Below are 14269 nucleotides of genomic sequence, written 5' to 3'. Positions count from 1 at the left end.
GTAGAGATTCAGAACTTCATATGTAATCCTTTTTCAGTTCTTTGTGTAGGTAAATGTTTACCTTTGTTGATATTTGTCAAGTTGATTAGAACAAAAAAAAAGTTTTAAAAGAGAAAGAGAAAAGATCTGAGGGTGCTAGATCTTAAACTCAACAGGAGTCATCAAGGTGATTAGACAATTTAAAAAGGAAACTCTTAAAATTGTAAAAAATTCAGGATCTAGAATGAGAGAAATTCTGTTTTCTCTATTTCCAACTTGGTCTAATCACTTCTGAAAGTGTTAAATACTGACCTTTTCTTTAGAAATGACATCATCTTCACAAGCATGACCAGAGAAGGGTCATCAGGTTGTTGAGGGTTCTTAAGAGCATGACATACAAAGATCAGTTGAGGAGAAATGATTATGATTTTTCATAATTATCAGGATGATATGTTTAATGAATTTGCTAATAATTTAGATATCTCAGAGATGTCTCTTCTGGCTTGGGAGTCAGATTCTTACAATGCAGCTTGAAATGATTAATCAATTCTTATAATTCTCTCTTGTATATATTAAATAAAGTGAATCAAAGATTGTGGAACTTCTTCACATCACAGAATTCTGGTCCTGTCTCCTTCACCACTCTTGAGTAATGATCCTTGTGATTTGAAACAATCACTTACAAACTGTTCCCACAGGACTAGAGAACACTCATATTGTCCTGAATTCTTGAGCTTGTCATGGGAAACTTCTCGGGTCCTGAGAATGATTGTACTGTAATCCACCTTCCCTCCTCTCTTCCCACTTATGGTTTGTGTATAAATTTTCTACCTCTCCTACAACAGAGAAGGTCTCCTGCTCAAGAGAACTTCCAATGTGTAAACTGTATTCCTCACTCTGAAAGTGATTAATTAAACTGCTACTTGGTAAAGTCTCTGCTTTGTGCAGTTCCAGCTATACACAATTTAGAGACCAAGACAGTAAAATTCTGTTAACAAAGTAAGTAGGAAATCTTTAGCCAAAAGAAAAAAGACTTAACAAAAACATAAAGTGTCATGTGGGAGATGGGTTACACTTTTTCTGCTTATCCCCAGAGACCAGCATTAGAAACAATGGATAAAAGTTTCAGAGAGGTAGATTTTGACCTGGTATTAGGAAGAATTTTCTCATAATTTGAGCTGTCTCAAAACAGAATGTTTACCATCTTTAAGTGGTAGCTAGATGGATAAATCGAATCAGATCACTGGAGTGCCTTTCAACTTGAGAATGCTGTGGCGCTCTCAATTAATATTCTATCCATTCTGCCTTCTCCTTACCCCTTATACTCATCTTTGTCTATTCCAAATACTGTCTCCTTAGTCTATTACAAGCACTTCCTAATTCCCAAGTCCCTAAATTCACATCTCCCATAAGGTATGCCTTCTTCCTTCATCCTGCTCCACTGGACTTAGCTCCAAACTTCAGTTTTTGATCTGACTGGCAGCACAGAGACTTTGCTCAAAAGAAGCTAATTCAACACCAAAATCATTCTTGCTACTGGTTTTTGGATTATGTCTTTCTGCTCATGCCATTGAGTTGAGCTTATCACAAGAATACAGTCCCAGGATGAAGGGTGGGGTTCCAACAGTAGAGATACAAGCTCCAGAGGAGAACAGAAAATACAACTATAACTGGAGGACCAGCTTTTGGGCTCAGTAATATTTCCAGAGTCACTTTCTGCCAGCAGTCTCAGGATAGGAGTGGATTTCCTAAAGTGTGAGGACACAGTACAGAGCTCTATACAGGACAAGTTATAGAGGTACAGCAATTACACAACAGAGCTTGCTGGGATTTATGAGGTAAGTCTAGCTTCCCTTTTTAGCACTTCCTCTACTCATTTCACCTTGAGTTCACCCAGATTCTCTCTGTCTTGGGAGAAATCAATTTCCCTTCAATCCCAGATATCCAAGTCTCCTTCCCCACAAAAGAAATGAGTGATGAATCCCTGTGCTATATTCCCTCTTAGTTGAGATATTCTTGTGGAATAAGGCATTCAGAAAAGGTTCCATAGAGAGAGGGAAAGAATTTTAAAAATAAAAATGGTGAATATGGGGCATTTGAAGCTGAGGGGAAAGCATGAGCCAAAGTATACAGGTAGGTGGAAATAAACACGGAAGAAGAGGTTTAGAAAACTAGCCTGGTTGCAATGGAAGGTGGATGAACCCAAAACTTTGTAAGTCTTACTCCCATTATCATTGGACTTCCTCGCTAAGATGTAAGGGAACAAGGGGTCTTTAATCCACTGACACACTCCTTCCTGCCACAAATACCCTATCTCCAGTGTATTTTTCTCCCCTCAGGTATAATGGAGATTATTAGTCCTTCAGGCAACTTTCTCTCCAGTTTTCTCATCTTCCTCTTTTTTGAGACATACACATTGGCCTCAGGTAGGAGTATTTATTTCTCCCTAGCCCCCAGAATTTATCAGGTGCTTTTGAAGAATAACCCCAGAGATATTTTGCCTTCCTATATCACTCCCAATACTTCCAAGTCATTCTCTCATTAACCACCAACCCTTCCAAATGCCTCCCAATTTGTTTTCTCTCCTTCCTGAAGCCTTCTCAGTGTCCTCTTCACTGATTCCCTTCTTCCTTGATTCCCTCCATGGACTCTATCTCTTGTGTCTTCAGATGTTAGCCTCTCTACCATTAGAGGTTCCCCAGTTCTCCCACTTTCTGCAGGTTTTTTTCCTCTGAACCCCTCTCTCTTTTTCCTTTCAATAGAAGAGTTCTCAGTGATTGGACCTACACAACCCATTCAGGCCCAGCTAGGGGGAGAAGCAGCCCTGCCATGCCATCTTTCTCCCCAAAAGAATGCTCAGGACATGAAAGTGATTTGGTCCCAATCACTAAAAATTGTGCATCACTATGAACATGGGAAGGATGAGTTTAGAGATCAAAGCCCTGATTACCAGGGGAGAACAAAGCTGGTGAGAGATTCCATCACTAGTGGAAATGTCACTCTGAGAATATGGAACATTACAGCCTCAGATGAAGGATGGTACAAATGTCATTTTGACAGCGGTTCTCATCGAGAAGAAGCTAATGTGAAACTATGTGTCTCAGGTAAGGAGCTAGGAGTGTAGTTCTGAAAATTTGGAGTTCCCATAAGAAGGGTTGGAAGAGTGTTTTTTTCCCATCTGAGCCATACCAAGTTGGTACTGGTGGACAGAGGAGGCAGTGGAGTCCCTACTTGGGGTCTGAAACACAGAAACCATGGTAAAAGGAATTGAAAACAGCCTTGCAAGACTGACTATCAAAAATAAAGAGGAAAGACAAAGAAAATAAGGAGGGGGAAATGGAGAAAGAGGAGAGAGGGGACTTTGGTGACAAAAGAGAGAAAGCAGAGAAAAGGGATGTAGAGGAAGAAGCCTTATCTTTCCATCTTTTCCATGTACTGATAAGAGAAATTTGAACACAAGTATTGCTAAAATCTAGGTAAACTGTATCCATAGTATTTCCCTAGTTTAGTAATCCTATCATAAAAGGAAACAAGCTTAGTCTGACATTACTTGTTCTCAATGAAGCTAAGCTTTGTAAACATTTCTCTCTTTTCTAAATGTTCACCAACCACCTCTTTCATCTTTTTCATGGTAAAATCAAGTTCATTAGCCTATAATTTTCAAACTCTTCCCTTTCTTGAAAATCAGACACTTGTGCTCTAATCTTGTGGTACACTTTCTATTTTCCTGTGATTTTTCAAATATTAATGAATATTAATATTAGGAATTGTATCTGACAATTCTTTCAGGAAATGAGGATGTAGTTCAACTAGACCAAATATAACTTGAATTTACTAGATACTTGCTTACTATCTATTTATTTAATTTCTCTCACTTTTTCCTTTAATAAAGAAAACAACCCATCACCCTTTGACTTTCAATTTCCTACCTAACATAATAATTGTTGGCAATGCTTTTTAGTTCTTTCTGATTGGATTATTTTTGCCTAAGTTACAAGGGAATGACTTGGAAAGTGATGGGAGTTATCAGTTGCCATCCGTTATTATAAAATGAGAGAAATTCTCTATTCAGTCTTGAGTATATGTGTATGTGTATTCTTTTCGAGAAGAATCTCAAATCTGTCTTTAAGCAGTCATTGTATGGCTTTTCTCATCCTTCACTAACTCCTATGTTATCCTTTTCCATTCTCCATTATCCTGACAAGGCTTAAGTCTCCTTTCTATCCCAGATCCCTTCTTGTTTTCTCATGGTCTTGTCATGTAGGCAACAGGTGGTGCAAAAGATTGAGCAATGAGCTTGGAGTCAGAAAGACTTGAATTAATATCTGCCCTCAGATACTGGCCACTGTGCCTGTGTGTCCATGTAAATGATAAAGCCCATCAAAAACTTTGTAAATAATTCTTGAACAGAGAATCTCTGGAGGTTCAGAGTGGTTAAGTGACTTTTCCATGGTTAAATGGCTTAGGGTCAAAGAAGAATCTGAACTCCAGTATTCCCAGATTCAGCATTCTATCCATCAATGGAAACTGCTTGTTTTCATAGGAGTCTTTCTTCATAGAATATACTATTTCATCATCCCTTTTATCAAACTTGCTCTTTTTTTAAATCTATACTTTTCAATCACAATGTTCCAGTCATAGTTTGCATTCTGTTGGATTCCAATAATACTTATGCAGATATGTTTGTCTCCTTGAATTAAATTCTTTAGTTATTGTACTACGCTAATTGTGTGTCAAGATATCTGAATCTATGAACTTTATTGTTGCTCTTCTTTTTTAATGTTGCAAACTTCACATCATAAGGGATTTCCACTACTATTTTCCTCCTTTTTCCTTGTTTCTCTGGTGTCCACTATGTTCAGGGAGACAGTTTGTTCTCTCTCTCCTTTTTAGTTTAATATGCTATAGATAGATAGATAAACAGACAGACAGACAGATAGACAGGACCACCTCCAGTCATCCTGATCAATATCTTGCCCCTGGACCCAAATGGCTCTGGAGGAAAGAGTGAAGCTGGTGACTTTGCATAATTCACTTCCACTAAAACCCAAATCACCTGCATGTCATAGCATCATCTCCTTGGTGGACAGTGGTTTTGGTTTTGACAAGTCTCAGGTCTTCATCATATCATGGGCATACTCTCCAAGGAGACAATAGACTTCTCTATTAATCATTTTAGGTTAGTACCCCTCAGAAAGGTATCTCCAACCAACACTATTTTTGTCTGATTTCTCTGATGAGATCTAGATGATTCTTACCTGGGAGCATCTTTGGATCCTCAACAACATTCCATAGATCAAGAGAAATTGCTTCCAGCTCAGAGAGTATATAACCCCACATTTCATAGCAAGAATTTCATATCTATTGCCTAGATCTAAAGGTTTAATAATATCTTTCCTTCCTTTTTTGTGACACATTCTTTATACTCCAGCTTTCTTCCACAGGGTATAACTCCCTTCTACCTCTTTGGAATTTTTTTCCTTTTTTTTCTTTCATTAAACCACTTTCAGTTTTTCAAGGGACTCTTCATGCTACCTGAAAAGCTAGAAAATAGAGGGGCTACTTCCAGCTTTTTGTCCTTCTTTAAAAGGAAGAACATCCCTTATTTCTATTGATACAGTTACTTATTAACTTTGTGAGATGCAGTCTTTCCTCTGCAAATTACAGCAACTTTTCTCACCAGATGCTGAAACTAAAATCCTTGGTTCTTTATTGCTTTTACTACTGTTTCTTTTAAGTTTTCTCAAATATTGACTATACTCAGGACTCCTAAGTAGATTTATTTATCTACTCCAATTTTTTTGCTATTTATTACTGAAATATTTCTCTCTCTCTTTTCCTATCAATGATGAAAATTGCAACCCAGTACAATATTTTGTACTATATCTCCTTTATCACAATCCTGATCTATAACATTGCCTGTTCAGTGTTTATAATCAGAGCATCATTGAACACGATTATTCTATTTGGGGCCTTCTAAGGAATCTTGGATGACATTGGTCTATGGAAGAAAAAATTAAAACTGTGTTTTGCTCTACTGACTTAATACTCATTCATAATTAATAATAATCCCAGTAGCATTCCATATTCTCTTAATATTTTAATAATTTGTGAAACTATAAAGACATGGTTCATCATTGTCCCCAAACCTTCTTTATTAATGCTCTCATCTAATGTGCACACAAAGCTCAGAAATATTTTGTACAATTGAGAAATTAGGGTGAGAAAAGGAAGAGAGCTATAGGATGGTAACAATCAGGGATAGTAGTAGTGAGAGTAAAAGTTTTTTTTTTTTTAATTTGGAGAGGTTTGGTGATATTTTGTAGGCAGCAGAGAAGGAATTAATAGATAAAGGGCAATTTAAAAATCCCTTCTTTGCCTAGCAAGGCATGCAGTCTGTGATCTTTTAAAGCTATTTTGAAGGTCTCCTTTTTATGGCAATGCACTTATGTGGTATGAAATTATTATACTCTTTTTATTAATGTAGTCTAATGGGCTGCTGTGTGACAGAAAGCTAATGCTCCAAGATCATTCCTAAACTATTTTCTCTTAGGTGAAGGAGCTGAGCAACAGATCCTACCTTGGTTGATTATTTTCACTGGGATAATTATTGTAGACTGGATACTGTCATTTGTCTTTTCTGCAGTTTTCATCCTTCGATACAAAGGTAACTATAAGAAGGAGCTGAAGGTAGGGGTTACCAGCCAACATACTGGGCAGGTCTAAGCAGGAAGGGCAAAAAAGGATATCAGAAGTCAGACCTAACTTTTTGTCCATCCCTCAGCCACTGATTACTAGTCTCTACATATCTCCAACCACTCCTTAAGTCACAGTCCTCAAAAACCTCCCATAGATCACTTCCTTCAGCTCCCCATCATAAAGTTACTCCACCCAACACATCTTTTTCTCAAGGTCACTATTCTACCCCACCCCCAACTTCTACTTTTCTACATATATACATTGGATCAGCAGAGGGACCCAACCATTCCCACATCTTCATCTTGAAGTCACAGATCATGGAAGTTAAGTTTTGGAAAAGACCTCAACAGCAATCTAGTGAAATCCATATGAAAAATGAATTACCACTATAACATACCCAACAAGTGGTCTGTCATCAAGATCTCAAAGGAGGAGGAACTCACTACTTATCAAAAGAGACATTCCATTTTGGGCAGTTCATTATTAAGGCAAACCTGAATTTCTATCTTTGCATTTTCTATGCATTTTGAGTTTTGTCTTGTGGGGCAAATATAACAAATCTAATCTCTCTTCTACAGAAAACCCATCAAAAATTTGAACTTGAATAACACTCACATGTCCCTCCAACTCTTCTTGTCTCCAGGCTAAACATTCCCAGTTTTTTAATTTGATCTTTACATGGCAAGGACTAAAGGCCCTTTACCAGTTGGATGCCGTTCTGCAGACACTCACCAGATTATCAATATCCTTAGCCTTCAGTTACTGAACTGAGCATCATTCCAAATAAGGGCTGGTGGAAGCAGAGTACAAGAGAAGGGTTCCTTCAGTAATAGGTTTCTTCAGCTGCATCACATTGCTTGTTCATATTAAGATTGTTGTCTACTAAAAATCCTAGATATTTTTTAGAAAAATTGCTGTAAAGCCTGAATGCTGTTGTAGCATAGATTTTTCTCCCATTACATCTCTTCATACATTATACATTCCAGTCACACATGGATGTTCTCTAAATTAACCCTCCTGTTTCCCAAATCCATGTTTTTACACAGGCATTACCCCTGTATAGAACAAACTATTTACTCACTATTTCATTGTCAAATCAGAACTCCCTTCAGAGCTCAACCATTTTTATTCAGGCAATGTGAATGAAGCCTTAATTATTTATGAAAAGTGCTGTGTCCTGGGGTAGGGTGATAGAAGACACCCTGTCACTTTCTACCATCTCAATATGTAGGAAAGGAGAGAAAACATTCTAGAAAGAAGGGATGTTCAAAACATAAAAATAGAAAATTTAAGGAATAGTACACTAGATCAGTATGGCTAAATAACAGAGTTAAGTAAATAGAAATCAGGAATATGTTTAAAGGATGAAAAGGTAGAATAAGGCAAGACTGAGAAAAGTTTTAATTCCCAAAAATAAGAATTTGCTGAAAAGTGTGATGATTTAAGAAAATCACCATGGCAATTCTACAGAGGATGGATTAGGTAGTGTTGTGATTTGGGAACAGAGAACAATTAGGCAACTATTATATATTATATTTGAAATAAGTAAAAAAAAAAAATACAAAGTAATTTAAGGGAAAGGGACTGCTAATTTGGATTGGGGGAGCACATGAAAAGGAAAAGTATTTCCTTAACTGATAGGGAAGAGAGATATAAAAGAGAATATGAGATCAGAACTTTTACTACAATACCCTTGGGACTTCTTTCAGAACATGGTCTCCAGAAACTTCCCTGGCCATGGGAGATAAATGGAATCCTGGCTGTGATATCAGCATTTGAAATTGGTCTTGCAATTTGTTATCTGTGGGTGTTACACAGATTTGGAGGTAAGGGTTAGAGGTTATAGGATGGGGATATGGGGAGGAGAACAAGATGAAATTAGAAACCCAAGGCTCCATAGTTCCTATGCAACTCTGATTCCTTATGTTTCCCCTAATGCCCCTTGCCCTGACTTAGAATGCCTTGTGCAGCCCTGCCTTGGGTTTGTGCTGATCAATGAGACTTGGTTCTGTCATGGAAACAGAATTCAGTGTCCTAGACATGCCCAAGACAGGGCTCCTACTGATGGGCCTTGGGGTTTGGTCCCCAGGATTTGTTTACAGAGAGAAGTCAGACTGGATGGAATTGCTCATTTGGATCATCTTCCTAGTCTATGTTGTATTCTCTGCTGCTGAACTTGGGATTGAACTTCTATTATTTACCTGCCTGTTTCTGCTATATGTAACCAGTTCCTCCCACTTCTGGGTCACTAAAAAGGTAATATAAACCTAAGAGAGTATGCTGCTCTCTTCATCCCTTTCATCCATCTCTGTTCTTTCCTTTTCTCTCTTTCACTTGGTCTCCCTCTAATTCTCCCTGACTTTTCCCCCTTTAACTCGTGGTACAAAATTGTCTCCTCTCTTCTCTATGGCTTCTCTCTTTGTATTTCTTCCTTTGTCTCTCTTTCTGTGTGTGTCTAACTTTCTGTCTCTATTTTCTGTCTCTCTCTGTACTGTCTCTGTGTCTATCTTGGTTTCTCTCTGTGTCTCTCTGTCCCGCTTTTCCCTCTCTCTCTATTTCTCTTTTTAATCTTTCTCTGTCTCTATGTGTGTGTGTCTCTCTCTGTCTCCTTTTCTCTTTCTGTCTCTTCCTGTGTCTGTCTGTCTCTCTCTTTTCTCTGTCTCTGTCAGCTCTCTTTGTCTCTTTCTCTCCTTCTTCCCATTTTGCTTTCTCTTTCTCATTCTCCCTAATCCCTAGGCCATAAACATCCATTCCCTCTTGATATCCATGGAAAGCTAGGACAAATTTTATATTGTGCTCCCTGAAAAGTCTTCCAATTATAGGGAAGAAATGGCAGGACCTAAGTTTCTGAATCCTGACTCTAACATTTTCCCCTGACTCACACTTTCTGACTATGTGATCTTAAGCAAAAATCTCATCTATTAAGCAAGCAAGCAAGCATTTACTAAGCACTTACTATGTGCCAGGCACTGTACTAAGTCAAAGTCTAGACAAAAATAATAGTAGTGAATAAAAAATGAAGATAATCATCGGGGGAAGGCACAAGCCTTAAGAATTCAGAAAGGTTCCTTTTATTATCAGTCCTTCCACCAAGGAGTTTTATGAAGAAACTTAGATTTAAAATTAGGATGCTGGGTTTAAATCCCACTTGACTGCTTAATAGCTTTTTAATCTTAGACAAAATACTTAACTTTTATGGGCCTCAGTTTCACCATCTGTAAATGGATGGAAGGGGAAGTCAATTCTCACCCCAAATAATGTAATTACAAAAGGTACAAATATCTCAGTTGTATAAATCACTAGATATGATTAAGTTATCACAGATAAACAAGATATAACTGTGCCCAAATACCAAGAGAATTAATTAAAACTAAGGAATTTTCTAACAAATGTGTTATTATGTTATTAATATATTAATAATATGTATTATATATCATATTATAATTGTATGTATAATTCTAATATATATAATAATAAATTAAATTGTTATTGTGTTAAATCAATTGCAAGAGAGTAGAAGAGGGCAAGAGGTTTTGCTGTCCCAGTTTCCTGGCCAGCGTTTTAGTATCTCTCTCCCCTTCCAAATTTCTTAATCTCTGATTTACTTAGAACCCTTAGAACTCACGTCCTTCAATCAACCAATGATTGTGTTCTCTCCCTTGGTGATTAAGAGCTGTATGAGATGCGACTCACTTCCAGGTAACTTGCAGGTGTAATGACAAGATAAAATAAATACATGTAATAACACTATGTCCTTCTCCTGCTCTGAGAACTGTGACCCCTACGACTACCAGTATAAAATCCATAGACATAGAAATATTTAAAGTGAAATAATGGCATTTGTGTAAGAGCCCCATACACCTTGCATTCACACTCAAAGTGGGGTCCCTTGAAGAAAATTGATGTCTAAGATTTTAGGAGTGATCCTGTGAGTGGCTATTCACAACTCAGAAGCCTTCATTAATGAGATTATCATTCACAATCAGCCAGTTATTTAGTTAGCTTTAAATAAAGGCATTTACTAAGATGTTTACACCAATAGTTGGTGTAAAACATTGCTCTCCAAAAAAAATTATTATTATAATGAGGCAAAATCTTCAATAAAAACAGAGTTTTCATGGGAAAGGTAAGTTCATTGGTAATGAGACACATATAGAATACACATGCAGCATAGGGTAACATACACTCCCTAGGTACAAAATCCTTTGTTTTATTCTTTCCTTCTTCCTTCCTTTTTTCCTTTTTTTATTTATTCATTCCTCCCTCTTTTTCTTTCTTCCTTCTTTCCTTCCTTCCTCCTTTATTTTCCTTCCTTCCTTTCTTAGTTTGTCTTTCTTCCTTGGTAAAGTGCTCTTGCAGTCAGAATGCAGCTCTCTGCTGGAAAGGCTGTTCAGATGGATTTCCCTGATTTTTTTTGTTGTTGTTGAATACTTATGTTCTACATTATGCATATAAGTATTACCTCCTACTAATCCAGTAGTTCCAAAGTCTTTATTGGGAGAGAGAAAGGAAGAGGAACATTCCTTTCCCTCCCCCCACTTCCATGTGTTTTTCACTTACAAACCATTCTCAACACTGGACCTAAATGACTTGCTGTTTTCCTATAGAGTCTCAAGGAATGTGACTGATTCAGTCTTAGATGATATCACTTGCTTCAGGACTTATTTGCACAGTGTAGAATTATAATAAAATTCCTTAGCAATTGCTTTAACTTTAGGCTCATTGATTGATTAGTTGATGGAATTTTGAATTATGTCATCTGAGGAGGAAAGTAAAGGTCTTTACCTTGCCTAGTAACCAATAAGGATAGCACTGGGAAGGGAAACCCTAGGAACTAAACAAAACATCTCTCCATCCTTTTGTCACAGATGGGATGTTGGAGATGACGGACTGAGAGGCTGATTCCAATGTATCTCTGGTCTTGTATCTTTCCCCAGATTGATGAGACATCCCAAGCAGAATCATAAATGTGCTGACTTTACCACTGAATTCTGATGGGAACTCGAACTACTTTCTCCTTATTTTATCCCTCTGCTATTCAGTCACATAAGGATTCCTTGAGTTATAAAAGAGATTCTTCATCACTTTTATCTACAAACAAGAGAGAGCCTGAGAAAGTTGCCTTCTAGTTTGTGTCTCCCCACCTCAAGTCTCTCCCCACTCAAACTGAGTGGATGCCCATCAATTGGAGAATGGCTGAATAAATTGTGGTGTATGAATGTTATGGAATATTATTGTTCTGTAAGAAATGACCAGCAGTTAACATGTTTAACATGTATTGGTCAACCTGCCATCTGCAGGAGAGGGTGGGGGGAAGGAAGGGGAAAATTGGAACAAAGGGTTTTGCAATTGTCAATGCTGAAAAATTATCCATGCATATATCTTGTAAATAAAAGGCTATATTAAAAAAAACACCTTAAAAAAAAAAAAGAAAGAAAGAAAGAAATGACCAGCAGGATGATTTCAGAAAGGCCTGGAGAGACTTACATGAACTGATGCTGAATAAAATGAGCAGGACCAGGAGATCAACAACAACAATACTATATGATGATCAATTCTGATGGACATGGCCCTCTTCAACAATGAGATGAACCAAATCAGTTCCAAAAGAGCAGTAATGAATTGAACCAACTACACCCAGTGAAAGAACTGTGGGAGATGACTATGATCCACCTCATAGAATTCCCATTCCCTCTATTTTTGTCCACCTACATTGTTGATTTCCTTCACAGTTTAATTGTACACTATTTCAAAGTCCGATTCTTTTTGTTCAGCAAAATAACTGTATGGACATGTGTATATATATTGTATTTAACATATATTTTAACATATTTAACATGTATTGGTCTACCTGCCATCTGGGGGAGAGATGGGGGGAAGGAGGGGAAAAATTGGAACAAAAGGTTTTGCAATTGTTGATGCTGAAAAATTACCCATGCATATATCTTGTAAATAAAAAGCTATAATAAAAAAAAGTCTCTCCCCACTCAAGTATATCCTCCACACATCTATGAAAATTTTTCTATCTAACTCCTAATGTTTTCTCTCTGAGATTACCGTGTCTTGTATCTACATTTTTTGTGTGCTATCTCCCCCATTAGAATGTGAGGTCCTTAAGGACAGGGATCATGTTTCCTTTTCCTTTCTTTTTTTGTATCCTTAGTGCTTAACACAGTGCTTTGCACATAGTGGGTACTTAATAAATGCTTACTGATTTGCTTTGGCTTCTTTCAATTTTTCCTCTCTTCTAAATATTGAACTCTTCCTACCATATTGTACTCTGTAATCTAGCTGAACTGTCTTGGTCTCCCACACTCCAATATCAGTATGTGAGGGGCAGTAAAGTTCACAAAAACAATTAGAGAATTTCAAAGTAAGAAAAAATAAAAAGGGGTTTACTAAGATCTCTTGAGAAAGGGCATCTCCTATCTGACAAGATATTTGTCAGCAAATCATGACTTCCAAACACAAGATTAAATAGCCTACCTACAGAAACCCCCAAAGCTCCCAAACCACCTCCCAAAATGACCTTTTCTCTCATTGTTTGAGGGAATCCAGGCTTACATTTTAATCACAGAAATCTAACCCAAAAACAAAAGAATACAAATAAATAATAATAAATTCTTAATTTAAGTTTCTCTAGAGAACTAATATATAAGCAGATATAGAATTCAAAGTCATCTTCACCTTTAAAAGAAGTACTTAAATGTTAATTAAGAAGTGGTGGGAAAATAGGAAGGGACAATACCTGCAACTTTTAGCTATACCTCTATTTGTTATTATAAAATCTCAAGTCATGATTAAAGTATAGTTTAAGGCTGTATTCCCATGAAAGTTTCTTCACTCAGTTAATTCCACCCAAGTATTTTCTCAGAAGCAGCTGCTGGTACAATAGAATGTTCAGCCTGAAGTTAGAAGACTTAGTTCAAATCTGATCTCAGATACTTACTAGCAACTGCATGGTCTTAGGTGATTTACTAATCCTGTTTGTCTCAGTTCCCTCATCTGTAAAATAAGCTAGAGAAGGAAATGGCAAATCATTCCAATATCTTTGCCAAGAAAATTCCAAATGGTGTCACAAAGAGTCAGATATAAAAAAGGAAAAGCATCAGTAAAAACTTGTGAGCTGTGGTTTTAAGTGTGTGGAACCACAGTACACTTTGAGCTTAGTATAGCTTTTTGGGGGAAGACTCACATGAAAGAAGGGATTCCCCAGATGCTACATTTATATTTAACCAAAATGTTCTTTTTTATGACTTCCACTCATTGTTCCTATTGTTGGACTCTGAGGCCAAGAACCTGTATCTGCATGGCAATCCTTCAAATGTTTGAAGACAGATATCACATCCTTCCTAAATTTTTTTATCTAAATATCTCCATTACCCTGTTGTCAAACTAATGACTAAGCCAAACTCACTTAATTTCTTCATCATATGAGAGTATTAGAGTATTAGGTATTTGGAGACTAATTTTCTGTGGGAAGAGAAAAAAGTTTTCAGTACCTTGCTTCATGAGTTAGTAAGTCTGATTCTTTGTTCCCATGCATAAAAGCCATTTATGTTACATTTCACTCCTCCTGCAGGTTTCTCTA

At 37.1% G+C, this 14269-nt stretch overlaps 1 protein-coding gene across 4 annotated transcripts; it reads left to right on the top strand.

The window, feature by feature from the left end:
- The first annotated feature begins 1641 nt into the window (after positions 1 to 1641).
- On the top strand, positions 1642 to 12897 carry LOC127544645 (myelin-oligodendrocyte glycoprotein-like). 4 transcript variants are annotated; one of them, XR_007949493.1, is made up of 8 exons: positions 1642 to 1817; positions 2319 to 2405; positions 2742 to 3083; positions 6533 to 6646; positions 8388 to 8504; positions 8768 to 8934; positions 10288 to 10377; positions 11616 to 12897. XR_007949493.1 is itself a non-coding variant. In XM_051971405.1 (7 exons), the coding sequence occupies exons 2-7, from the start codon at positions 2324 to 2326 to the stop codon at positions 11562 to 11564; spliced, it is 840 nt and encodes a 279-aa protein (XP_051827365.1). In that variant the 5' UTR covers positions 1642 to 1817; positions 2319 to 2323; the 3' UTR covers positions 11565 to 12897. The 4 variants fall into 4 exon arrangements, 3 of the variants coding, with proteins under 3 accessions (XP_051827365.1, XP_051827364.1, XP_051827366.1); XM_051971405.1 differs by lacking the exon at positions 10288 to 10377 and having other exon boundaries at positions 11547 to 12897; XM_051971404.1 differs by lacking the exon at positions 10288 to 10377 and having other exon boundaries at positions 1644 to 1817.
- The last annotated feature ends 1372 nt before the right edge of the window (positions 12898 to 14269 follow it).

The sequence above is a fragment of the Antechinus flavipes genome, chromosome 1 (genome assembly GCF_016432865.1).
Source record: "Antechinus flavipes isolate AdamAnt ecotype Samford, QLD, Australia chromosome 1, AdamAnt_v2, whole genome shotgun sequence".
In the NCBI taxonomy this organism is placed as follows: Eukaryota; Metazoa; Chordata; class Mammalia; order Dasyuromorphia; family Dasyuridae; genus Antechinus; species Antechinus flavipes.
Note: the sequence above shows the minus strand (reverse complement) of the source record. Positions and strands in the feature narration are given on the sequence as shown.

Bases quoted from the DNA above. Each gene is read 5' to 3' on its own strand.
- LOC127544645 (XM_051971404.1), top strand. From the start codon at position 2,324: ATGGAGATTATTAGTCCTTCAGGCAACTTTCTCTCCAGTTTTCTCATC. The intron at 3,084-6,532 runs GTAAGGAGCTAG...ATTTTCTCTTAG, and splicing joins TGTGAAACTATGTGTCTCAG to GTGAAGGAGCTGAGCAACAG. The intron at 8,935-11,615 runs GTAATATAAACC...ATCTTTCCCCAG, and splicing joins ACTTCTGGGTCACTAAAAAG to ATTGATGAGACATCCCAAGC.